At 46.1% G+C, this 27837-nt stretch overlaps 2 protein-coding genes across 2 annotated transcripts; one reads left to right on the forward strand and one right to left on the reverse strand.

The window, feature by feature from the left end:
* The first annotated feature begins 232 nt into the window (after nt 1-232).
* LOC118591927 (PRAME family member 20-like) lies at nt 233-2453 on the forward strand. The gene is made up of 3 exons (XM_036200360.1): nt 233-519; nt 985-1572; nt 1856-2453. Exons 1-3 carry the CDS (start codon nt 233-235, stop codon nt 2451-2453), a joined length of 1473 nt encoding a protein of 490 aa, XP_036056253.1.
* Nucleotides 2454-16132: 13679 nt separating this feature from the next.
* Nucleotides 16133-18857, reverse strand: LOC118591928 (PRAME family member 12-like). The gene is made up of 3 exons (XM_036200361.1): nt 18571-18857; nt 17491-17946; nt 16133-16700 (listed from the first exon to the last, which is right to left on the reverse strand). Exons 1-3 carry the CDS (start codon nt 18855-18857, stop codon nt 16133-16135), a joined length of 1311 nt encoding a protein of 436 aa, XP_036056254.1.
* Nucleotides 18858-27837: the final 8980 nt, after the last annotated feature.

Genomic DNA, 27837 nt, shown 5'->3' on the forward strand with positions numbered 1-27837 from the left:
ACTGAAATCATATGCCCATTAGGGGCATAGAGAGGCTCCCATAATGCCAGTGAGAGTCTAGATTTCCACTACCTGTGAGGACAGTGGCTTAAGTTGAAGTCCCTACCATTGCCAGAGCAATTGACTCTGACCTTGAGTGGTTACTGTGCTGGGGGAGGTAGAGTTCTAAACTTGAAGATATGTTCTCACCTGAATGCTTGCCCAGGAGTCTTCCGACTGAAGATCATTCATGATGAGTGTTTGGACTCCACCCACACTGGAGGAGCTGGCAAGGCAGGCGCTGCTGACAAATGAGGCCTTGGCCATCTCTGCTCTGCAGACCCTGCCCTGTAAGCTCTTCCCAGTACTGTTCAAGGACGCCTTCAAGGGCAGACACACTAGGATTGTGAAGGCAATGGTGGCAGCCTGGCCATACTCCTGCCTCCCTGTGGGGACATTGATGAAGACCCCCAACTTGGAAACCTTCCAGGCTGTGCTAGATGGAGTAGACCTGATGCTGAAAAGAGAGTTGCACCCCAGGTAAGCAATAACCAAATACTGTAGACTGAGCACATAGGGCACACCCAAGAGACCATGGGTCAGGGAGAATGGCCTTGTAGGTGGGTCAGAGGCTTCTGATGGGGTCATCATGCCAGGATGCAGGGGCCTTGAAAACTGTGGTTTCCTGTAGTAAGGACAGTTGAGTATGCATTAGAGGACAGGGCAGATGTAGCCAGAGAGGAAGGAGCCTATCCCTGGCTTTCCCACAACCACTAATATGAGACTAGGTAGAAATAGAGAGGAACTTAGTGGAAGGAACGTGGTCAGGTATACAATTGCAGCTCATGGGGAGCTTCCATGGCACACATGAGTTCCTACATTGGACACTCAGTGCTGAAGAGACCTTGGAAAGAGGGAAGTGCTGACATTAGGGATGTGTGGTGAAAACTTGCTGGGTGTTGGGGCTTGTGATGTCTGCTGACACTGTATATGTTTTACCCACAGGAGGGGGAAACTTCAGGTGCTCGACCTGAGGAATGTTCAACATGAATTCTGGAACACATGGACTAGAAGAGAGGATGGGGACTGCTCAGCAGAGACTGTGGATGAGAGGCCTGTAGTGAAGGTCCTTCCCAGATATGCACTGAGGCGGCGGCGTCTGAAGGTGGTAACTGACCTCTACCTCAGGCTCCCTCTGAATGCAGAGCAAGCATGCTTCTTGAAGTGGGTCCAGCAGAGAAAAGGCTTTCTACAGCTATACTGTATGAAGATGGAGGTCTCCACTGTTCCAGTGCGCACTGTGAAAGACATCTTGAATGATTTCCACCCAAGACACATTGAGGAGCTGGAATTGAACCTGGACTGGGATGTGTCCACACTGGCACCATTTGCTCCCTGCCTTGGACAGATGAGAAGTCTTCGCAAACTCTCCCTGAAAAACACTGACCAGAGCACTTTCAGTGTTTACAGGACAACAGACAGAGAAGAGAAGTGTATCAGCAAGGTCGTTGCCCAGTTCTCCAAACTCCACTGTCTGCAGCATCTCTCCATTAATGACATCTTTATCAAAGACCACATGAAACAAATACTCAGGTAAGCATGGATGGGGAGCTGGCTCAGCTACCAGAGCACACCTTTCTCTTTCACTTTTAAGGATTAGCATGTGCATGGGGCCTGCCAGTGACTGGGAACAATTATGGTGAAGGTTGTGGGTGTGACTTGATTTAGTAGACTCCAAAAGGCAGCACCCAAATGCTCAGGTTGTTCAGTCAAACTGACCTTGAGACATGTGCCTCACGTTTCTCTTTATAAACCCCAGTATACACCACTCCAAAACCTTTTCCTTGAACTAACTAACCTCTTTGCCTATCTCTAGGCGCCTGACAACCCCCTTGGATACTCTCTCCATCAAAAACTGTGATCTGTCAAGGTCCGACTTGGATTATTTCCCCAGGAGCCACAGCCTGTGTCAGCTAAAACATCTGGACTTGAGAGAATCCTCGTTTTTGACTTCATGTCTCAAGCCTCTTGGAGTGCTGCTAGAGAATGTAGCAGATACTCTGGAGTCTCTGGACTTGCAGGGTTGTGGTATCAAGGACTCTCAGCTCACTGACCTCATCCCTGCCCTCAGCAAGTGCTCCCAGCTCACCGAGGTTAACTTTTCATACAATGACTTCTCTATGCCCATCCTGGAGGACCTTTTGCGTCACACAGCCAACCTGACCAAGATGAATGTGGAGCAGTACCCTGCCCCTCTGCAATGCTATGATGATTTCGGTTACATTGAGGAAGACAAATATGCCCAACTTTGTCTTGAGCTCATGGATACACTAAGAGCCTTAAGGCAGCCCAGGAGGATCTTCTTCTCCACCAATGCCTGCCATGAATGTGGTGAGGACTGTGAATATGGTGAGGACTGTGAAGATAATGATTGCTGTGTCTTTCACCTGGAGCTTTGTACTTGCTGGAGGTAAATAGGGAACATGACTTCTGGATTTGGGTGCTCTCCCTCTGGGGTCTTCCTCAGTCATTAGCCTCCCTGCTAGCTTCAGGGTCTGGAAAGTCTCTCAAGTGGCTTCAAGCATCTACTGAACCAAGGACCTGTTTTTGAAGTCTTCCCTTGTGATTTCTTTTCTAATTGTGTCTTTAAAAAGTCCCTATGCCTACCCACTACATTCTCCTTTTTCAGCAAATAAGGCAGCAATAAAGTAATTCAGTATCAATTTTCTTCTTCATTGATATCTTTACTAAATACAGAGTGATAGTTGTTTTTTTGTTTTGTTTTGTTTTTGTTTTTTCTTAAATGCCATTATTGTTTGCTCCCGTACACCAACCAATTGTAAGAACTCTGGACAGAAATATCAAAGTGAAGAGAAAGATGTCTATAATGACAACATTCCATATTGGGGCAGGTAGATACAGTCTTCCTCTAGGGTTGACCAATTATCCAGGCCAAGCAGGGTGGTGGGGGCACACGCCTTTAATCCCAGTACTTGGGAGGCAGAGGCATGCCGATCTTTGAGTTCAAGGCGAGCCTGGTCTACAGAGTGAGATCCAGGAAAGGCACAAAGCTACACAGAGAAACCCTGTCCGGAAAAAAAAAACAAAAAAAGGCAGAAAAAAATTTCCAGGCCAGCCTGGGATACAAAGTGAGATGCTCTATCCAAAGACCCTGGAGCCAGAGGCATGGCTCAGAAGTACAGGCTTGGGGCTCTTTCAGAGGGTTCAGGTTCAGTTTCCTGTGCCCACATCAGGTGGCTCACGACTGCCTGGAACTCCAGCTCCTGGTGAAGGAATCTGGATTCCTGCATTCATGTGCATTACTCCACAATACATGTATGCAGGTACCTGTATCTAAATAAAAAAATAAAAAACAAATTTTGCAAGTTAAAAAAATAAAATAAAAACTAACTTATAAGTTAAAATGGAGATATCCTCAGTGGCAGGGTGCTTGCCCAGTGCCTGTGAGGCCCTGGGCTCCATCTTCAGCTTTACAGGGTGTAAAGAGTACTTGGAGGGGTGGGGATTTAGCTCAGTGGTAGCTCGCTTGCCTAGCAAACACAAGGCCCTGGGTTCGGTCCTCAGCTCCGGAAAATAAAAACTTAAAAAAAGAGCACATGGAGTTGGAGGTACAGGGTTCAGCCAGCATTGGCCACTTGCACAGCTTGCATTTGGCTGCTTGATTTGATCTCCAGCACCACCAAAAAAAAAAAAAAATTAAAGTTTATGAGGGGCTTTGACATATAAAGTAGATACAGAATCCAAAGTGACGAGGTATGTATTTCATGTAACATACTTTTATGTAACTGTCATCGTTGAAGTTTAAGTTTTAGGTTTCATATTTGTTTTTTTTTTTTTTGAGCTGATGGTCGAACCCAGGGCCTTGCACTTGCTAGGCAAGCACTCTACCGCTAAGCTAAATCCCCAAGCCCTTTTTTTAGTTTTTTGAGACAAGGTTTCTCTGTAGCTTTGGAATCTGTCCTGTACTAGCTCTGTAGACCAGATTGGCCTCTAACTCAGAGATGCACCTGCCTAGCCTCCTGAGTGCTGGGATTACAGGCGTGTGCCACCACCGCCCAGCCCAGCCTTTCTTTTTTTCAGAGAACATGCCACTATATAATCCTAACAGCAATTCCTGGGTCCCTAGTTCCCTTGGATGTACCTCACTTGACGATGCTTTCCTCCTGTACATGAAACCATCATTGAATCTGTGAAGTCCATTAAATAGGGCACAGTGGTACACACTAGTAATCCCACCATTCTGGAGGTAGAAACAGGAACAGATAATCAAGGTCATCCTACCCACATAGGCTAAGAACTTGTTCTGAAAAATGTAAGAACCACACACACAGCTGGAGATGGAGTTCAGTGGCAGAGGATGGGCAAAGCATTCATGGAGCCCTGGGATTTGGTCCCAGTAAGAGGGAGGGAGAGATAGAAGAGAGATGAAGGAAAGCAAAGCAAAGGAAGGGAAAGGAAAGGAAAATGGCTGTGTATTGCTTGGTATATTGTCTGCTGTGCACATGTGTGGTCCTGGATTCCCATGCCCAATGTGAAAAAACAAATAAATGAAAGAAACCAGGGAACTCTGTATTTGCACCTGTAAATGGAGAACATGACTTCTGGATTCGTAGACATGGAAGGCTTGGGACACATCTCTCATCTGGGGACTCAGAGCTCCTGACTTCAGAGGCTGCTGAGATGGCTGGAAACAAAATGATGAGCAGTGAAGTGGATTTTGCAGGCTGAGGAGAACGCAGACTAATGGGACCGTGGGGACAGGCAGAGTCTTATGGAGTCAGAATGGCGATTTTGTGTTTCTACATGGCTTCTGTCAGGGCCATGACAGTGGCTTTGTCCTGGAAGCTCTCCCTCTGGGGTCTTGGTCAGTTATTAACCTCACTGCCAGATTCAGGGTAGGAGGATCTAATGACTCAGGAATGGAAACACACTGGGATCTAATGACTGAAGTAGAGGTCCAGGTCACACTGGCAACAACGAAGTGGGAGCTTTTGTGACTCTTCTTTCGTTCTTGGCCTTGGCCTGAGAAAGGTCTCATCCTTTTGTGTGTCCCTGAAGTGAGCAGTATAGACACTTCCTCCTAAGGATGTTTCAAGGGACCAGCAGGATAGGCATCCAGTCCTCGCAGACCCATCAGAGATGGCTGAGGAAAGGAGGAGCTCAGGACAAAGTGCACAGGGTTTATGAGGTTGATTCTGCACTTTTCCATTTTACTTTCTCTTTATTTGGTAGTTTCCTGTAAGCCAGTCTGTCCTTGAACTCTTGATTTCTTTTCCCTTATCCTGCTGAGATTACCATGAGCCACCAAGTCCAGCCAGCATGCCACATGTCTGTAAGGATGTAACCCAATGGACTCTTAAACTCTTTGAAATAGACTTAGTGTATATAAAGGTGTCTAATAAATATATGTCTCTCTACTGGTATAAAACATTTACTTTAAAAAAAAAGAGCTGTATTTATTGTATTTTAAACCTTAGGTCTATCCATTACATCTGTCCTTTTCTCTATAGTAAGATATCAATAGAATAATTTATTATTGTACTGTTTTATTCTTCATTGGAATATGTATTGACCACATAGAACAAGGGTTCTTTGCTTAAAGGTACTGCTGTTCTCTGAATTCCGTAAATTATCTAAATTATCCTTAAACACTTTCTGAGCCGGGTGGTACTGGAAGGAGGCAGAGGCAGAGGCAGGCGGATCTCTGTGAGTTCCAGGACATCCTGGGCTACAAATCAAGTTCTAGGAAACACACAAAGCTACACAGAGAAACCCTGTCTTGAAAAACCAAAAAAAAAAAAAAAAAAAAAAAAGCACACTGCTTTTTTAGAAGACCCAAGTTTGGTTCCGGTGGCTCTCAAAAGTGGCTTCAGGTTACAGGATTACTGCTGGCCTGCATAGGGCCCTACTTTTACATGTACAAATCCATAAAATAAACACACACACACACACACACAAAGACATATATATAACTTAAAAAATAGTCTTTGAATAGAGAACCTCATTTCACAAAGAAAATTTTTTAAAAATGAACTAGCTAATTAAAATGGAGATGTTGCTCAGTAGTAGGGACTTGAATAACTCATGTGTGGCTTTGACATCAATCGCCAGCACCACACAGTGAAGAGAATAGGTGGAGTTTTCATGTGTGTGGGTTGAGCTCAATTGTTGAGCAATAGCCTAGTTTGCTCTTGGGCTCTGGGGTTTGAGCTCCTGCACTATGGATCGAGTGAAAGGATATCAGGAGATTGCCCATGTAAAAAGTATTTGTAAAACAGAGCCAAACCTGCTAGAGGAAGTCCAGGTGAGCTATCCCCAAATTTGTGAGCATGAGACAGCTGTCCTCCTTACCTATCTGCCTGTGGGGGCATGAGCAGAGGTAGTTTCACCTCCTCCACACACACACCAAAGCCTGAGGTATATGGGACTACAGGCCCTGTGGTCATTAGTGTGGGAGAGCCATCCCTGATCTCCAGCTTCAACACTCGGGAGAGCAGGCCTGCACCTCTCCAGGGCAGTACAATAGAGCCAACACTGTTAGTGCAGGTGTGGGGAGCCAGCTCTGATATTGTGACCATAGGAGAGCCGTCCCTAGCTCACATCTGGCAGACCAACCCTACAGCTGCCCAGGCCCAAACCCAGGGGTATGATTTGCCTGCCCCAGCATCCAGCCCATCTATGATCTGCTAGAGCACAGGAATGGGCCAGACCCACAGACCAAAGCTGCAGGATCTCCACAACACAAGGTGGCAGTAGATGTCCAGGGAGAATCCTTGTGGGGGCCCAGCATCAAACCTGTAGTGAAGACCAGGGCCCTCAAACCAGACCAATGACTCTTTGTAATAACACTTGCAAATAGGGATATATCGACAAAGGAATATATGAATGGGATCAAGATACATGATGTGAGCCGGGTGGTGGTGGCCCATCCCAGTAATCCCAGCACTCAGGAGGCAGAGGCAAGTGGATCTCTGTGAGTTCAAGGCCAGCCTGGTCTACAGAGCTAGTCCAGGACAGGCTCCAAAGCTACAGAGAAACCCTGTCTCAAAACAACAACAACAACAACAACAACAAAAAAAAACCCAAATACACGATGTGAAAAACACATAAAATAAATAATGAAGTTTTAAAAAGCACACGTGGATATATAGTCATAGGGAACCAGGTCTAATTTGCTAATCTGCATGAAAACGTACCCATTTTGTATCATTTTTAAAGCTTTAGGTTTCAAATGTATTTCTCTCTCTCTCTCTCTCTCTCTCTCTCTCTCTCTCTCTCTCTCTTTCTCTCTCTCTCTGTGTGTGTGTGTGTGTGTGTGTGTGTGTGTGTGTGTGTGTGTATGTTTCTTGGTTTTCTTTTTTCAGAGAGCATGTCACTAAGGAGATTTTACAAAGCAACACCAATGTCCCTAGCTCACTCCAAAAAAGGTGTGGAAGCCCTCACTTGATAGAATGCTTACCTATCTATTGATTAGGGCAGTGAGTGACCCCATTAAATAGGGTATAATAATATATAAAAGTTATCCTGCCACTCTGGATATGAGGCCACAAAACAGATATTCAAGAACATTCCTCTTGGTGCCGAAGCAGAGTCCCTCAGCACCTTCATTCTGGCCTCTCTGTTTTGTTCCTGCTCAGTGATAGCTTGGAAAAATAAAATGAAAATTAATAAGTAACCCTGAACTCTTGAATTGTTTGAATTGTAAAGACTGAAGGACTATTAACGCTGCAATGCTTTATATTGTGATGCTATTTAGTAATATTGATATGAGATCTTGGGGATGAACTGGAGAGGAAAGGTTATGGTTTAACAGTTAATGTGTTTGTGTGTCAAGTTGACAGGGGTCAGTTGTGCTGGCTAGCTTTACGACTACTTGACACAAGCTAGACTCATCTGAGAAGAGGATACATCAACTGAGAAAATGTCCTACCACATTGTCCTGTGTACAAGCCTGTGGTGCATTTTCTTCACTGGTCATTGACATGGGAAGCCCCAGACATCATGGGTGAGGCTATCCATGGGCTGGTGGTCCTGGATGCTATCAGAAAGCAAGCCCAGTAAGTCCTGAAGAGCAAGCCAGTAATCAACATTCCTGAAATGCTCTTTTTGTTTGTTTGTTTGTTTTTTGTTTTCCAAGACAGGGTTTCTCTGTATAGCTTTGGAGACTGTCCTGGAACTCACTTGGTAGCCCAGGCTGGCCTTGAACTCACAGAGATCTGCCTGGCTCTGCCTCCCGAGTGCTGGGTTTAAAGGCGTGTGCCACCACCGCCCGGCTTCTGAAAAGCTTTTATATCAATATCTGCCTCCAGGTCCCAACCTCAAGTTCCAACCTGAACATCCTTCTTGATGGACATAAAAGCTGGGAGGTGAAATAAACCCTTTTCTCTTCAGAACTCTTGGTCATGGCCTTGATCACATCAGTATAAATTTAAGTAAGACACGAAGTTATACTGAGTCGAGACTTTCTGCTGACTTGACTACACACTAGGCCAAGCCCAATACACTCAGGGGTTCAGTAGTCAGCCTTGGTGGGACATAGCTTTGGTGTTTTGTCGGTGCCTCTCTGGGGTGGGAGGAATTCTACTCATGTTTCTCAAAGAGAAGTTCACTCAACAAGATAGAATGCAAGTCTTGTACTTGCTGCGTAAGTGTTCAAACCCCAGGAGGTATTTACAGCCTCATGTTTGGAACCAAAATGTTGTTTTGTTTTTGTGTGCTCAAATCTATCTATTGATCTCTCTGTCTATGTATGCATGTACGTACATACCTATTTCTATCTATCTATCTATCTATCTATCTATCTATCTATCTATCTATCTATTTATCTATCTATCTATCTACCTATCTATAAATCTATCTATCTGTCTGTCTGTCTATCTATCTGTCTATCTATCTATCTATCTATCTATCTATCCATTCATCCACAGAGTTCCACTTTTCAGACCAGGCTAGCTTTATTCCCAGAGGGATCCTCCTGCCACTATCTCTCAAGTCCTGGATTACAGGCATGAGCCCCTCAAACCCAGTTTGAAGCTGTCATTTCAAATGTATTTGGACCCTTTTTATTGTTGTTGCTGTGAACCAGGTCTTACAATCCCATGGTAGACTTGAAGAGTCTTAGTAGCTGTGGATGACCTTGAGCTTTGAATGCTGTGCCTATGTGGACACAACGTGTGTCTTAGTCAGGGTCTCTATTGCTGTGAAGAGACACCATGACCAGGGCAGAAACTCATATAAATGAAAACGTTTAAGTGCTTACAGTTTCAGAGGTTCATCCCATATTCATCATGGCAGGGGAAATGTTGGCATGCAGGCAGACATGGTGCTCAAGAAGTAGCTGAGAGTCTTACATCTCACAGGCAACAGCAAACAGTTTAAGGGTGACACTGAGCAAAGCTTGATCAAAGGAGACCTCAAGGCCTGGCCCCACAGTGACACACTTCCTCCACAACCATAGCTGCTGGGTTGGTCACTTTACTCTCTTATTTATAACTCATTCTAGGTTGTCTTTTATTTATAATGCGAAGCACTGTATGAGGGACAGTTCTATCGTGTAAGGGTAATTATGACCTGGTTATTGTTTGTCTCTCGACCTCTTTGCACCTCAGATGACTTAATTAATAAAAATCACTCACAGGTGTACCCAGCTACCTGAGTTTTAGTGAATCCAAGATCAAGTGTTGACAACCAAGAATAGCTAAGTAGCCCAGCTGTGGTGGCACACGTCTTTAATCCCAGCAGTCAGGAGAAAGCAGCAGGAGAATCTCAGAGTTCAATAGTAGCCTGGCCTACAGAGTGAGGTGCAGGACAGTCAGTGCAGCACAGAGAAACTCTGTCTCAAAAAAAAAAAAATAGTTATCACATTCCAGATACAGTTTCACTATATAGTTTAGGATGAGTACACTCTCAATCCTCCTTCCTGAGCTTCTGGGGTGAGTACATGACCTTACATAGCCCTGGCAATCCTGGAACTCAAGATGTAGACCAGGCTAGCCTTGAGATCACAGAAGATCCACTTACCCTTGCCTCTCAAGTACTGGGATTAAAGGCGTGCTCTACCACACCCACATCTTGAAAATCTAAATGTTGTCCAAACACAAAAATTTCAACAATTTCCTACCAAGTGTGAAATATTTTATGTTTTCCTGGTTTGTTCATATAGCCCAGCTAGGGACACACAGTCTTGGCTCTGGAGATAGCTAGCTCAGTGATGGAACATTCGCCTACAATGCACAAGATGGGGTTTGATCCTGAACAACATAAAAACAAGTACACAAATACACACCCAACGGCAGAGCCTCAGCCTTCCTTCCAAGCATGGATGTGTTTGTGGTGGTGTTGAAAATTGAACCTAAGTACTGTCAAGTGCTGTTTTGAGCAAGTTTCTCTGTTACTGTGTTAAAAATGTACCAAACCCTCCTTGGGGAGGGGAGGGTCTAATTCACCTTACACCTACAGTCCTTCATGAAGAGAAGTCAGGTGAGGCACTCAGGCAGGAACTGAGGAAGAACCCATGGGTAGAAGACTTCTCCTTTCTGGCTTGCTCTCTTCTCTAACCTAGGACCATCTGCACAGCTGGCCACTGCCCCACCAACAATAGTCTGAGGCCTTCCAAATCAACCATCAATCAAGAAAATGCCCCATAGACTTGCCTACAGATGGCTTTCTCTTCCTCTCTTTTTCCTTTTCTCCTGATCATATTCTCCTTCTATTTGCCTTTTGTTGTTGGTTAGTCAAGATGGGGTTTCCCCAAACCCAGAAGGACAAACATGGTATGTACTCACTCATAAGTGGAGACTAGATATAAACCAAAGAACAATCAGACTGCAACGCACAGAACCAGGGAGGCTATATATATAGAGGAGGGGACCCTAGGATGCCTGTGGCTTATAATAAGTTTTGGTTTTACTGCCTCAGTGGGCAAGCCTCAGTGAAATATTTCACCTTTAAGATAAGAATTTGTAGTGTATCAACCTGATAATAGATAGATAGATAAATAAATAAATAAATAGAATGGAAGAACAAAAGAAAGCAAGGAAGGAAGGAAGGAAGGAAGGAAGGAAGGAAGGAAGGAAGGAAGGAAGGAAGGAAGGAAAAGAAAAAAAGATGGGGTTTCCCTATGTAGCCCAGGCTATCCTGCAACTAGCTATGTCCACCAGCCTGGCCTTGAACTCAGAGATAAGCATGCCTCTGCCTCAGTACTAGGATTAAAGGTGTAGACTACCATACCAGGCTCAAGGAAAGAGTTTCTTTATCCAGGTTCCCTCTTAGCTTGTTTTTTGAAAACAGGGTTTCTCTGTGTAACAGTCCTGACTGTCCTGGAACTCACTCTGTGGACCAGGCTGCCCTTGAACTCACAGAGATCCTCTTGCCTCTGCCTCCCCAGCACTGGGATTAAAACTGTGAGCCATCACCCACTGCTGAGGTTCCCTCTTTGCATCTGACTCTAAAAACTCACCAGCAATGTGCTCAGAGTGTGGTTTAACAGTGATCTATGTCCAGGCCCTGTCTTTACTTTTCCTTTTGAAATGGCAGGTCAGTGGACTGACTGGGCAGGTTGGACTTGAGACCCCTGCCTAGGCATCCAGAGTGGCCGGAATTAGGACCCTGCACACCAGGTCCAGCTCAAATGATCTTCTTGTTTCCTTAGCACAAATCTTTATTATTTTTTTTCTTTTTCTTTTCTTTTTTTTCTTTTTAGCTGAGGATTGAACCCAGAACCTTGTGCTTGCTAGGCAAGTGCTCTACCACTGAGCTAAATCCCCGACCCTCAAATCTTTATTTTTGACGTTTTTGTTTTAGGACAGGGTCCCACTCTGTGTTCCAGTTTGGCCTGGAATTCACTACATAGTCCAAGCTGGACTTAAACTTGCTAGTAGATGATAATCATCAAATCTTGATGTTCTTGCCTCCAGCCCTCAAGAGTTGGAATTCTAGGTATGTGACTCCATACCTGCTTCCTTATAGCTCTCTTAGCTTGGACATTGTGGAGAGCAGGCTGTGGCCTGCTCTGTTACTTCCTACTGTACAGAAGAAGATGATGTGAAAGGACCAAGCAGATGCCATAACAACCTACTCAGTCCTCTCTCAGAGATCAGGCCTCAATTTCAGTGTCCTGAGACTTGGGCAAGCAGTTTCTGGGAGGGCCGTGAACAAGAGACACAGTCCTTGCAGTAGCTCCCTTTCTGCATGGACTCTGACTGCTCAAGGTTCAGCCAGTTGTTTACTGTTGAGAACCTCTCAGCAACTTAGAGCTATGTGCATGGGTCAATGTGGACAAGCAAGGCCAGTCAACCTCCACTGCAGCTCAAGGACAAAGCCTGGGACTTATCCAGGCCTGCCAAAAATTGGTAACTGTAACCCCCAACCAGTAAATTCAAAAGTTACATACCCTCAACAAATCATATGATGCAGAGGCTTGGACCACCCTGCTTGCTGTTTTTCCCATTAAAAACCATTCACCCTGAGAGCTCAGAGCTGTAAGGCTCTACCCACTGTGTCGGGAGTGTTGGACATCGACCAAGCTTGGTCTTGCTTATTATCAATAAACCCCTGTGTGTTTTGCATGGGGTATCGGCTCTATGATGGTCTTGTTGGGGGGGGGGGGGGGGGGTGTCTTGAGCACAACAATGAACAACACTAAGAACGCTTGAGTAAATTTGTAAGAGATCATATTATTTTATAACTGTGAAATTATATATATCACATTCAAGTATATGTATATACATATGGATATAGATGAGATGAAATTATACATCACCATACCATGCCTTTACACCTAAGTCTCAGGGAACACCATGGAAGACAAGACAGAAAGATTGCAATAGTCAGAGAGCAGGAAGTCTTCCGTAAGATTGAAACTTGTAGATACTACAGGGAAACTGAACCCATGAAATCTCAACAATATGGCATGTTAAACAAGACCTGAACATTGATGATACTAACTGACATGCCCATGTGGATGGGAGAAGCTACAGGTGATTAAACCTGCCGGGAAGAAGCTGGGCTTGAGTCTCATGTCTTACACCACTCGGGCTTCCTGACATAAAAAAGCAATGTGGGATATGGAGCTTTAAATGGCCATCTCCTGTAACTATCAAGACGTTCAGTGCAGGGATTAGAACACCAACCCAGCCACATAACCTTCAACCTATAATTTGTCCTGCCTCCAAGATGTGGGGTGTATAGGAGGCACAGAACTTGTGGGCGTGGCCAACCAATGATTGATCCAGCTGCGGAACCCTGCCAAGAGTGGGAGCCCACCCCTGACTCTGCCTGGAGGGAATGAAGGACTCAGAGGATGGACAGCCCAGAGACCTAAGATAGAACCAAATACCACTGGCCAAAACATATCAATGAAATGACTCCTAATGATAGTCTGCTGTACTCAGAAATTGGTGCCTAGCCCAACTGTCCTCAGAGGCTTCATCCAGCAACTGATGGAAACAGCCAAACAGTAGGCAGACCTCGGAAATCCTGCGGAAGACAGGAAGGATTGTAGGGACTGGAGGGGTCACAGACATCACAAGAAAACCCACAGAATCACCTACCCTGGCTCATAAGCTCACAAAGTCTGAACCTACAACCTGGAGCCTGTACAGCACTGACCCAATCCCTCCGAGTATGTGTGACAGTTGTGTAGCTTGGTCTTCTCATGGGATTCACAAGAACGGGAACAGGAGCTGTGTCCTGACCCAGCTGGTCTGCAGACCAGCAACCCCTTTGGATCTGGGTTGGGGTGGGGGGGGCTGTCCTCTTGCTCAGAGTCTTTGCTCCTGGGTCAGCTCTGTTCTTGCTTTAGGAAGGTCTATTTGAGTTTCTGCAGTGTCTTTAGCTCTTAGAGGGGATCTCACTTAGCCCAGGCTGGCCTCTACTACATAGTGAGGAAAACCTTGAACTTGGATCATCCTTCCTCCTGGACTACAGGCATGAACAACCACAGCTGATGTCGTGTGGTGCCTGGGCATGGGATCACCCAGGGAGTTCTTGATGATAGGCAAGCATTCAACCAGCTCAGCAACATCCCCACCTGAGGCAGGAGGATGGCTGGGAGTTTGAGAAAAAAAAAAAAATCACCTTCAAAGTGAGTTTCAAACCAACCTGTTCTATAAATTGAAACCCTATCTCTAAAATATAAGCAGCATCACTAACAACCAAAATATTCTTACATTTTCTAACATTCTGGGGCTTGATTCTGAGGTAGAGCATTTGCTTTGTATGTAAAGATACCTTTGCTTTTCAGTTTGATCTCTGAACCGGATTCTCAGTGTTTTGTAGTATGTGTTGTAAGGAATCGAACACAATGGAAGTTGATGGCCCAGAACCTCCATGTTCTTTCTGGTTCTTTCATGTACTGGGTTCAGGGCCCCATGTAAGCTGGTGACTCAGAATCTCCATGTTCTGGGTCGGGGCCCCATACTGAAATGTATCTAGAGATGAACCACAGCTGCAGGAGGTTGCAATCCCCTCTGTGCAGACCTCCATCTCCGTGGCCCTGCTGTATGTCCCTCCACCATGTCAAACTGTTCTGCACAGGAAGACTGAGAGTCCCATGGTAGAGCCCTGGCATGAAGAACCTGCTTCCAGTGTCCCCCTCTGCAGATGCATTGGTTCAGAAAAACACAGGACAAGCACGAAGTAGTCTAGTGTGCATTCCCCTTTCTAAGAATGTGTTCCTCTGTGAGGACAGACTGTTAAGGTAAAATATAAAACTACTGGACATGATAAAGTCTTGTGGTCAGTGTGCCACTTGTGATATTCAGCATGAGTATGACGTCAAGTGAATTATATCAAACCTCGTTTTCTAGCAAGGGTTCATTCTAAGATCATGTCTCAAATGATACTGTCATGGCAATCACTTCTTTTCATATTTTTATTTCTTTCCAGAGTACACTTGATACAAAACCTTACAATTAATTGCTTTATGGAAGTCAGCCAAGAAATTGATCTGTATTTAATAAACATACAAATGAAATAACAGTGATACCAAATTATCTTGTGGCTAGGAGATTAGACTCAAACAGGAGAATAATTAAGGGCTCAGTATATTATGAAAATAAAGGTAGAGATCACAATTGAATAGTGAAAATATAGTTCTCTGGTACAGTAAGAGCTTCAGGATAGTAGAGGGACTTTTTTATGTTATTTATGGTTTTTGAAATAGGGTATTTCTGTATAGTTTTGGGGCCTGTCCTGGATCTCCCTCTGCAGAGCAGTCTGGCCTTGAACTCAGAGATCCGATTATCTCTGCCTTGCCAGTGCTGGGATTAAAGGTGAGCACCACCATTGCTGGGCAGTACAGGGACTTTTGACCATGTACTGGAGACTTATTTACCAGTGGCCACCGGCTTTTAGGAGGCATGTAGCACACAGGCTGGATAGGGTGGTCCATATGGGTAATCTCAGCCATTAGGAGGTAGAGACAGAACAGGGGGATGAAGAGTTCAAGGCCAGGAGCAGGAGAGATGGCTCAGGACTGCAGAGCACTTCCTCCTCTTCAAGAGGAGCCAAGTTTGGCTTCCAGCATCCATGTCAGGTAACTGATTTATGAAAAGTAAGTTTTAAGGTTCAAGGCCAGCAAGTTACATTCAATTATTTTTTAAAGTGACAGAGGAAAGAACAGCACAGAGAATGTATAAACATTTGTAGCATTGGTTGCTCTTCCAGAGACCCTGATATCAGTTCCCTGCAGCCACATAGTCACAACCATCTATAGTGGGATCTGATGCCCTCTTCTGGCCTGCAGGGACACAGGCACACAGAACACTGTATACATAATAGATGAATCTTTAAAAAAATAAGTTTAGCTGGGCAATGGTGGCGCATGCCTTTAATCCCAGCACTCGGAGGGTCTATGGAAGTTCTAGGACTAGCTCCAAAACTACAGAGGAAAAACTGTCTTGAAGAAAAAAATTTAAAAAAACATTTCCCTGCGTTGCCCTTCCTCCTGCCATCTTGGATACGCACACAGTGCATCCTACACTGAGTATCGCGAATTAAAAACCTCTCCAAACCCCCCACCCTCCTTCACAGAAGGTTGTGTCTGCATTGCTCACTCTCTTTAACAGCTCTGCACACAGCCCTCTAGGCAGCTACCCTGAGAAGGCAAGGACCTAAAGTAACAATCCCTTCTTTACCTCTGGCAGGTACAAACTCTGGACTCCAGGCCGTACACACAGTGATTATAACTACTGCAGAGAAGTGCAGCAAAGGAGATATCCTTGGGCTGCCTAATGGTCCTGAGTGTATCCATGAGCATGGGGCAAAGTTGTATAAATCTCTCTCTGGAGAAGTAACCGAATTCATCATAGCACTCCACAGGGGCAGGGTACTGCTCCACGGCCATCTTGGTAAAGTTGGCTGTGTGGAGGAAAAGGTCACTCAGGGCATTCACAGAGAAGTCATTAAAATAAAAATTAATCTTGGTGAGCTTCGAGCATTGGCTGAGGGCAGGTAGGAGAACGCTGAGTTGGGAGTCCGTTATCCCACAGCCCTGAAATCCCAGAGTCTCAAGAGTATTTGCCACTTTCTCTAGGAGAACTCTAAGAGGATTCATACACAACATATAGGACAGAAGAACACCACACATGTCCAGGTGTTTGAGTTGATGGAGGCGCTCACACTGGGACAGGTGACTCAAGTGTGACCGGAAGACCAGGCAGTGGGTGACGGAGAAGGATTCCAAGGGCGTCTTCAGGTTCCTAGGCAGAGACCAAGGGGTTAGTTGTGACAAGTGATGCAGGAGAGCATGTGGGGTGTGTTTACACAATACACGGGGGCATGTGTCCCAGTGCCACCTGGACCAAATGATGGAAGTCAGTATCTATGTGGCTGCCTGTTGGGTCCCTGTTCCCCAGTCACACCACAGCTGCCACTGTCACTGTGGGAGGCTCAGGGCACATGCAGTAAGGACCAACCCAGGAGAGCCCTGAGAGCATTTATTTAGGCAGTTAGTTCTCACTGCCCTCTGCTCCTGTCACCTCCCCTGTGAGGATTCACAGTCCCCACCCCTGACACTGACCTTCAACCTCACTGTCAGCCTTTCCCATGCCCTCAGCCCCTACTAGTTCATAATACTTCCACGTGGGAAATCAGGGCATCAGGGTGGCTGTTCACACATTCTGAGCTCAGACCGCCTGCGGATCTATGCAGGTGTCTGTCCCTCCACTTTTTCCGTACCCTGCTTTCTGTTCACTTGCCATTAGCTTAGCCAGGGTTCTAAAGGAGAAAGTACAGCATTCTCACTGAATCTGACCCACACATCTGCATCCGTGACATACTAAGAACACATTTCCTACCCCAAATCAGGCCTCTGTGTCATGAGGTCCTGGGAGACCTTGATTCAGTTAAGATAAAAACAGACCATGCTTAGATATGCTAATGATTCACTGTTCATTGTGCTAGAACCAGAAGACACCAGACCCACTACTCTTTACCACAAAGGGCAAAGCTTTGCTCTGGTAGCAGAAACAGCTCTCTATCCATCCTTACCTGAGCAAGAGTTTCACCTGGTCACCGACAAGAGAGATACCATTCAAATAGAGATGCTGGAGACGGCTGAGTGTGGAGAACTGAGAAAGGAATCTTCTGACAAACTTCTCTTCTAAGTATGTTATATCATCAAGCCCAAATCTATTCTTGTGGATTTGCACTAGAGAAAGCGTGTGAAGATTTCTCATCTGAGCTAGGTAGGGAGAAAATTGTGCCAGAGTGCACCAACTCCAATCTATACTGAGTTCCAACACCTGGATGTGCTCAGGCTGGAAAACTGTCAGAATCTTCCTGACATTATCCAGGGACAATGACTCAATCTTCATGTTCACACAGCAGAGCTGTAGGGAGTCTTTTCTCTGCTGGGCCCACTGTAAGAAGTTTGTTTCTTTTTCATCCAGTTGGAACCTGAAGTAAAGGTCAGTTATCACCTTCAGAGGCCCAGTCAGCTCATATCTAAGAGGGGGCTTCACCTCCTGCTCCTCACTCACAGTCTCTACTGAGCAGTCCCCTTCCTCTGTTCCAGCCCATACAGTCCAGAAATGGTGGTTCACGCTCCGAAAATCGATTTCTCGAAGTTTTCACCTCCTGTGGGTAAAACAGATGAGGTGTCACGGACAACAGAAGACCCGACAGACATTGGGCTCCTTTCCACACACCTCTAACGTCAGCTCTTCCTTTCTCCCGTGTGGATTTCTACAGTGTTTGCTTGGTCTTCCCCAGCACTGAGTGTCCAACAAAGCCCTCATGGTGCCAGGCACTGGCTCCTTCTGAGCTGCATCAGTGCCCTCCGTCTCACTTCCCTCCATTCAGTTATTCTTGACCTGGTACTAACTGGTGCCTGTGGGACCGACAGACAGGGACAGGCTCCTTCCACTCTGCCCACATCTTCTCTATCCCTCCCTACACCCAACTGTGCTTTTCCATCAGAGCTCAACAGAGGTCACGGCTTCTGCAGTCTTCCAAGCTGATGCTACCAAAGGCCTCTGATCTACCTCTGACCCCATTCTCTGCACCTCAGATATATCTCTTTCCTGTACCACAGTGTCCTCCACTCAACCCTACATGGGTCTTGCTTACCTGGGGTGAACATTCTGTGTCAGTAGGACATCCAGTCCTTCCAGCATATCCTGTAAGACCTCCAGGTTGAAGGTGTTCATCAGCGCCCCCACAGGGAGGTAGGGCAAAGGCCAAGCTGCCACCATTGCCTTCACAATCCTAGTGTGTTCTCCATTGAAGGCATCCACGAACAGTAGTGGGAAGAGTGTCCAGGGCAGGGTCTCCAGAGCAGAGATGGCCAAGGCCTCATTTCTCAGCAGCGCCTGCCTTGCCAGCTCCTCCAGTGTGGGTGGGGAGTGGATGCTCATCCTGTTGGATCCTAGGGAAACTTCCAAGAAAGACACCCAGGAAATGTTAATTAATGTAGACACCAGTCAGTATCCAGGAAGTATCATAAAAGGTCACAAACTGAGTAAGTTACAAGGAAGCAAAGCCTTTCAGACTTGGTGCTCTGGCCTCTGATCCTAGCCTGTGGTGGGTGAAGAACCAAAAGTATTGATACTGGAACAGCTGTGGTACTGGAGCACACCTGAACACACACACACACACACTTCCTGGCCTGGTGGCATGTGACTGAGGGGGCAGAGACAGACAGATGGATTTCTGTGATTTCTAGCCTGCTCCACTCAGCAAGTTCCAGGCCACCCAGGAATTCTTAATAAACAAACAAACACCAAAGTAAATTTCCATCCAATATCCTTTCTCTGTCAACAGCAAGAAGGGAAAACAGAGTCATTCCAATGTTTTTCTCCCTTTAAAATGCTCTCACTCTCCAGAGTGTCTCATTTCCCTTAGGAACTTTATTGTAATCAATGTAAATTAAAACAGGAAAGAAGAAAAACTGAAAGCTATGCTGTCTATGCAGGTGAATTCCTGGACTCTTCGTCCAGCATACATGAGGCTCTGGGTTCTCATCCCCAGCACCCACCCAGCCCGTAGGAAGGGGAGCCAGAGGGGGTCACTGTTAGAGCATCTAAGGTATGTATGGAGTTTCTAGGCTAGCCTCGGGTATAAAAGCCCATATTTTTATTACTGTTATTGTTGTTGTTTGATATTGGATCTCTTTCAATGCCTGGCTGTCCAGGAACTCACTATGTAGAGCAGGCTGGCCTTGAACTCCAAGAAATATGCCTATATCTGCCTCCCAAGCGCAGAGATTAAAGGCATGGACAACCATGCTTGTATAAAACTCTGTTTCCAGAATAAAACCAAGTTGGGCAGTGGTGGCACACGCCTTTAATCCAGCACTCGGGAGGCTCAGGCGGACCTTTGTGAGTTCCAGGCAAGCCTGGTCTACATGGAGATCCAAGAAAGGTGCAAAGCTACAGAGAAACCCGGTTTTGACCAAAAAATAAGAAAGAAAGAAAAAAAAAAACAAAAACAGTAAAAACCGGCATGGTGGGGCACGGTGGCACACGCCTTCAATCCCAGTATTTGGGAGGCAGAAGCAAGCAGATTTCTCTGAATTCAAGGCTAGTCTGGTCTATACAGTGAGTTCCAGGAGAGCTAGGGCTGTTATATAAAGAAACCCTGTCTTGAAATACCATAAAGAAAAAAGAAAAAGAAATAAATAAAGAAAACCAACCAAAGAAGCAAACTAGGCAGAAACAGCATGCGATGTCAGCAACTGGGAACCAAGCTGGGTTTCCACCTAGCCTGAGCTACTCAGCCAGTTCGGGACAGTCTGGGCAACAGCAAAACCGCGTCTCAGAAGTTTAAAAAAGAAAAAAGTGGTATTTAAGAATAAGGCAGGGGCTGGAGAGATGGCTCAGAGGTTAAGAGCACTGACTGCTCTTCCAGAGGTCCTGAGTTCAATTCCCAGCAACCACGTGGTGGCTCACAACCATCTGTAATGAGACCTGGTGCTCTCTTCTATATACATAATAAATAAATCTTTGTCGGGCAGTGGTGGCGCATGCCTTTAATCCCAGCACTCGGGAGGCAGAGGCAGGCGGATCTTTGTGAGTTCGAGGCCAGCCTGGTCTACAGAGCGAGATTCAGGAAAGGCACAAAGCTACACAGAGAAACCCTGTCTCGAAAAACCGGGAAAAAAAAAAGCTGCATGTGGAGTCAAACCCAGTCTGCACTCTGCTCATCTGGGGACCGGAATTCCAACTCCCTCGCCATCTTGGGTCTACCTGGAGCGTGGCTCTGCTGGGTGAGATGTGGTCTCCTGATGGAGAGGGTGACTTACCAGAGGCCGATACTGGCGGTCCTGTTCGTCCTTCCAGAGGCCAGGCAGAGGCTCCAGACTCCAATGCCCTGGTTACCTTCTGTGGCTCCTCTGAAGCTTTTCAGCGCGTTCCTCCTCGCTCCTCCCATTTGCAGCCTGCCGGACCAACAAGCTGCAATTTGATTGGATGATTGCAGCTCCACCATCCTCACTGAATTTAGGATTTTGCCTGTTTCTGGATCAGCTCTTCAGGCAGGAAAGTGAGGATCTGTGACTGTGGTGAAGTGTGATGACCCCACTGTGTATTGACTGCACAGGCGCTAAGTTCTTTCTCTCTTCCCTTCTTCTTTCATTTCTTTCTTCCTTTTTTATTTTCTTTCCCTCTTGGTGGAATTCTTTTTTTAGATAGGGCCTTTATATAGCCCAGGTAGGTCTAGAACTCACGGTGGAGCAGATACTAGACCTCAACTAACGGCCTTGCCTCCGCGTCATTTCCTGAGTGCTGGATTACAGGCGTGAGCCTCAACACCCGTTTTATTTATAGATATTTTCCAGGCAGAGTCGCACCAGAGGGGAAAGAGCACTTTGGCATCCAGACCAGGGGGTTAGGCATTCAACACTGGAAGCCACTAAGTGAGAAGATGGACCCCAGAGTGGGAATGAAATATGGACAGCATCATGGCAGCAGCAACGCCATCTGTTTCCATGTTACTTGCTCTTCCCTAAGCACTGAGGAAGACCTCATCTCCCAAGGATGAAGTGCCTGGGCAGATTCACACATATCTTTAATCTGAGCAAACAGAAGGCAGAGGCAGGTGGATCTCTGTGATTTCAAATCCAGCCTCATGTCATAGAGAGTTTTGGACCAGTGGCGTGTGTGTGTGTGTGTGTGTGTGTGTGTGTGTGTGTTTGTGTGTCCAAAAAGAAAAGAAAAAAACAAACAAAAAAGAGAAAACACCTTGATGCTATGGTTTATTTTTATTTTTATTGGTTTTTTGAGACAGGCTTTCTCTGTGTAGTTCTGGTGCCTGTCCTGGATCTCCCTCTGTAGATCAGGCTGGCCTTGAACTCATAGAGATCTGCCTGGCTCTGCCTCCAAGTGCTGGAGTTAATGGCTTGCTACACCACTGCCATGCGAGGCTGTGTTTTTTGTGTTTTGTTTGTTATTTTGTTTTTTTGAGACAGGGTTTCTCTGAAGCTTTGGAGCTTGTCCTGGACTAGCTCTATAGACCAGGCTGGTCTCGAACTCAGAGATCCACCTGCCTCTGCCTCCCAAGTGCTGGGATTAAAGGTGTGCGCCACCACCGCCCAGTGAGGCTGTGGTTTATTGCTCTTACTTTACTTTATTGGTACTGGGGATGAAACCCAGGACTGCACATATGCACAGGACATCATTTACCAAGCACACACAGCTGACAACCCCTGCTCTTTCCTTCTGAGACACGTATTTGTGGGAACGAAGGTTTCCCTCTGTTGATGCAGAAACACAGCTTTGAGAAACAGTTTTCAAAGGAAATAAAAGCTTATTCTGGGGGAGCCCACAGGAGCTGGGTGGTGGTGGCACACGCCTTTAATCCCAGCACTCAGGAGGCAGAGCCAGGCGGGTCTTTGTGAGTTCGAGGCCAGCCTGGTACCGAGCAAGATCCAGGAAAGGGGCAAAGCTACACAGAGAAACCCTGTCTCAAAAAACCTAAAAAAAGGGGAAAAAAAGCACAGAGGAATTAAACTACACAGCAGATCAAAGTGTAGGTGACAGATAGGTATCCATGCATACTCATCAGCACATAGGCCATTCTCCAGGTAAGACTATTGTAGGACTTAAAACATTCTTTTAACGTCTTTTTTGTTTGGTTTTTTTCGAGACAGTGTTTCTCTGTGTAGCTTTGCACTTTTCCTGGAACTCACTCTGTAGCCCAGGCTGGCCTCAAACTCACAGAGATCCGCCTGCCTCCCGAGTGCCGGGATTAAAGGCGTGGGCCACTGCCACCTCTCCGCTTCTTTTAACATCTTAATTCATTTTAATTAAAATATGAATATATTACTTACCCCTTCCATTTGTTCCTCCAGGCCATCTCAAGTCCCCTTCCTCTATCTCCTTCCTTGTCCCCCCAACTCTCAAAGTGACAGCCTGTTCACCCCTGATTATTATCATTACACATATGTATTACGTCTATGTATGCACAAGTATATAAACACAACCTTTTGAAACCAGTTCTCCAATATTTTATAGCACTTTCCAGAATCAAATTAACATTAGATGGAAAGAATCAAAGATCAGAGCAAAAGTTAAGTTAGACACAAACTATTAAACAAATAATAAGAAAATTAAACAGACGGTCAGTGAGTCTGAAAAAGGAGAAAAACCTCAAAAGTGTCCGCAAATAGCGACACTTCCAATTGAGTAGTTACCGGGGATGGAGCCCAAGGACGGCTCTTTTCGAGGAGCCAAGTTTACCAAACACTACATTTCTTTCCTTGGTCCTTCTCTATCCCTGCCCCACGACCTAACAGTCATCTCCACATCCACGTGAGGCCCCCATGCCGTGCTCTGATGTGAACTTCAAGCTCTCACTCTTCAGGATGTCAAGAATGTACACCTAGTCATTGAACACTTCTCATCCAAGCTCTGCTGACAAGTTCCTTCCCCTCCAGCAGCACTGCCCTTGGTTTGAGTGCCATGCCGAGGGAGATCACGTGTCCGTTCCTGCACAGTCACTGAATTAGGGGTGTGTGGACAGTGAAATGTGATGCTCTCATATCTACCCCAGCCACCAACCTGAGAAGGACCACGGACCGGGGGAAAGGGGACAATCAATTCTCCTAAAGAAAGCCCAAGGTGATTTTAAATAGCAGCAGAAATAGATGGTTGAGACAGCCCCTTCTGGTGTCTTTCTCAGACCAGGCCTAACGTTAGTTTTAGTTGCTAACCATTGGGACCTGCTAACCCTGAAAACCACAAAAACCCCATGTTGCTCTTTAGTGTTTGCTGGTTGTCTTAAACACAGAAGGTTGTTTTCTGACATTCCCTGACTCACTGGTGATGAGTGGATTTAAGCAAGAGCTGCATTAACAACAACGAAAATAAAGATATCCTCATGATCACTGAGGTTTTCATCCCCCCGCATGCCCCCCGGAGCTATCTGTTCTGTTCTGCCAGCCACAACACCTCTGTAGTTCCTTTTTTTTTTTTTTTTTTTTTTTTGGAGACAGTTTCTCGGTGTAACTTTGTGCCTTTTCCCAGAACTCACTCTAATAGCCAGGCTGGCTGAACCAGTGCATAAAGCTGGACAACACTGAAATCCGTAGTTTTCCTGTGCCTGATAGATCCCTTTGGTTTTTTTTTTTTTGTTTTGGGTGTTTTGTTGTTTGTTTTCGAGACAAGTTTTCTGGTAGTGTGGAGCCTGTCCTGGAACTCACTCTATAGCCCAGGGCTGGCCTCAAACTCACAGAGATCCACCTGCCTCTGCCTCCCGAGTGCTGGGATTAAAGGTGTGCGCCACCACGGTCCTGCAGATATGCAACTTTAAAGGGCTCTTGACCCACAGGTTGAGAACTGCTGATTTAGGAGCTGGGCTGAAGGAAATTGGGCAATAGATATGAGCCGTTTTAAAACAGAAAACCTCAAGATCTGATTCTATAAGCTGTTCACCAGAAGGGATTTGCATCTGGAATGGCATTCTGGCCAAACTCTCCTCTATAGCCCCCAGGCAATGATGCTCACACAGGAGATGAGTAACAAGTGCTCCCTCTGGGCATTAGTCACAGGAGACAACCAAGGACATTACTAGAACTTCTGGGCTGGGCTTCTGCCTGTCAACTGCTCAGTCAGCTCATCTGTCATGTCCTGATGAGTATTGCTTGTTTAGTTGGCTTATTGAGGAAGAGCGCTCACATCTGGCTTTTTAGAGTCCTCGGTCTCAGGCTCTGACCCTTAGTAACTCCAGTAACAATAGCTGCCACCAGAAACCTCACAAGAAATAAACAAGAGAGAAAGAGGTTTATCTGGCCAACTGTTCCTGAAATGCACCCCAGCAGGGCATTGTGGGAAAGGGGTGGTGGAAAGAGTGTGAGGGGCCTGGTCCCAGCGTGTGCAAACAGGATGCAGACAGAAAAGAGTGTGGTGCACAGTTTGATTTCTCTTTTTAACTCACTCCTGGCCTGTAGTCCAATATACGGACCACTCCCATTGAGGCTGGTTCACCTTCCTGCTCAGTTAAACTTTTTTTTTTTTTTAATTTATTTATCCAGTGTCCTGCCTGCATGTACACCTGCAGGCCAGAAGAGGGCATCAGATCTCATTACAGATGGTTGTGAGCCTCCAATGTGGTTACTGGGAATTGAACTCAGGACCTCTGGAAGAGCAGCCAGTGCTCTTAACCTCTGAGCCATCTCTCCAGCCCTAATTAAACTTTTAAAGAAACACCCTCAGATGAGTTTCCATAGCAATTCTAAATCCCATCTACACAATTAGCCATCACACTAAACCTAAACACCAAGGTAGACCAGTGGGAGTTTTGGTATAGGTGGGATGAGGTGCAAGGTCTTGGCAAAAGAGATCCAGTGTCTGTCAACTAGACAGGCTCCAGTCACCTAAGAGAGAAGTCTCTGGGAATTCAGGAGAGTGAGTTTCTGGGTTCCGTTATGGTAGGATGGTGCAGTTGTTAGAGTCCCTGGACTCTAGAAAATGCAGCTAGCTCTCACCTGTGATGATTTCCTCACTGGGTTTGCTAGGGTCTGATAGAACAAACACTTGGAGGTTCTTAATGCCTTTGGCCAGAGTCTTGCACCTTACCTCCGACTCCAGTGAAATCACCCAATGTGTCTGGGTGTTGAGCACCGTTTAGGGAGCTGGCTTGGTGGAGCACACCTTTTTTAAAAATTAATTGTTAATTAATTTTTTATTATCAGCTTGATACAATCTCTCTCTCTCTCTCTCTCTCTCTCTCTCTCTCTCTCTCTTTCTCTCTCTCTTTCTGAAACAGGGTTTCTGTGTAGCTTTGGAGCCTGTCCTGGACTAGCTCTGTAGACCAGGCTGGCCTCGAACTCACAGAGATCCACCTGCCTCTGCCTCCCGAGTGCTGGGATTACAGGTGTGTGTCACCACCGCCTGGCCTAGATTCTTATCTTAATAGTGAAATGTTTCATTGAGACTTGCTCAGTAATTGAGTAAAACCAAAACTTATTATAAGCCACAATCTATGGTCTTCTTGCTATATATAGCCTCCCTGGTTCTGTGGGTTGCAGTCTGATTGTTCTTTGCTTTATATCTCATATCCACTTATGTGTGAGTACATACCATGTTTATATACCACCACACTGACCAAGCTCTGTAAGAGGCTGGAGAGATGGTTAAGAGCACCAACTGCTCTTCCAGATGTCCTGAGTTCAATTCCCAGCAACCACATGTAATGAGATCTGGCGCCCTCTTCTGGCCTGCAGGGACACATGCAGACAGAATACTGTACACATAGTAAATAAATCTTTAAAAAAGAGAGAGAGAGAGCCTAGGAGAGGCTACTGGTGAAAGTGCAGCCCAGGTGCTTGCTGCAAGAGACCCCAGCATTTTGGAGATGCCAGGACCATGAGGTGACTTCCTGTGACAGCAGGTGAGGAGTGGAGCTGGTCTGAGTCTAGAAGAGAAGCTGTGTGTGCCTCAGAGGGCAGAGTTAAGAAGTGACCCAGTCCCTTTGGGTCCCTTTGGAAGAGCCCGGGAGATAGTAAGTGGATCCCAGACGTTGGACATCGAGTTATTTTCACTGTTGGAGTTGGGTTTTGCTTTGATCTGATTGTGACTGTTCCCTTATACTTTCCTCTTGAAGTAAGAAAGTATTTTATTTAATTTTGATATGTTTTCAGGAGCCCACAGTTTAGACACCTGGAACTTTTAAAAGTTTTGCAGTTTATAACCATGATTTTTTTTTTTCATTTTACATGCCAATCACAGTTCTCCCTCCTTCCCCTTCTTCAGCTTCCCTTTCTTCTCACCCCCTCCCCATCATTTGCTCCCACCCCCTCCACTCCTCAGAGAGGGTAAGGCCTCCCTCGGGGAGTCAACCAAGTCTGCCATCCCAAGTTGAGACAAGGACCAAGCCTCTCCCCACTGCATCAAGGCTGAGCAAGGTGTCCCACAATAGGGAATGGGCTCCAAAAAGCCAGTTCATGCACCAGGAATAAGTCCTGGTCCCCCAATAGGGAATGGGGCCCCACAAACAGATCAAGCCACACAACTGTCACCCACATTCAGAGGGCCTAGTTCGGTCCTGTGCAGGTTCCCCAGCTGTCAGTCCAGAGTCCCTGAGCTCCCACTAGCTTGTCTCTGGGGTTTTCCCCATCATGATCTTGACCCTCCTTGCTCATATGACTCTCCTCCCTCTCTTCAACTGGACTCCAGGAGCTCAGCCCAGTGCTTAGCTGTGGGTCTCTGCATCTGCTTCCATCAGATACTGGATGTAGGTTCTATGAGGACAATTAGGGTAGTCACCAATCTGATTACAGGGGAAGGGCAGTTCAGACACCCTCTCCATTATTGCTAGGAATCTTAGCTGGGGTCTTCCTTGTGGGCAAAGGTAGATCAGAGGCCTTTGGTAGCATCAGCTTGCAGAAGCCCTGACCTGTTGAGCTCTGATGGAAAAGCACAGTTGGGTGTAGGGGAGGGATAGAGAAGATGTGGGCAGAGTGGAAGGAGCCTGTCCCTGTCTGTCGGTCCCACAGGCACCAGTTAGTACCAGGTCAAGAATAACTGAATGAATGGAGGGAAGTGAGACGGAGGGCACTGATGCAGCTCAGAAGGAGCCAGTGCCTGGCACCATGAGGGCTTTGTTGGACACTCAGTGCTGGGGAAGACCAAACAAACACTGTCGAAATCCACACGGGAGAAAGGAAGAGCTGACATTAGAGGTGTCGAAAGGAGCTAAGTGGCCTCTCTTTTTTGTCTACTAGCATATCGCCTGTTTTACCCACAGGAGGTAGAACCTTCAAGTGCTCTGTTTTCAGAATCTCTACCACGGCTTCTGGAACTCATGGGCTAGGGAAGATGGTGGTGGCCGCTCCTGCTCACCACTAATCCTGCCCTGTAAGAATCTGTTCCGGGGTTGGGGATTTAGCTCAGTGGTAGA

The sequence above is a fragment of the Onychomys torridus genome, chromosome 10 (genome assembly GCF_903995425.1).
Source record: "Onychomys torridus chromosome 10, mOncTor1.1, whole genome shotgun sequence".
Taxonomy (NCBI): Eukaryota; Metazoa; Chordata; class Mammalia; order Rodentia; family Cricetidae; genus Onychomys; species Onychomys torridus.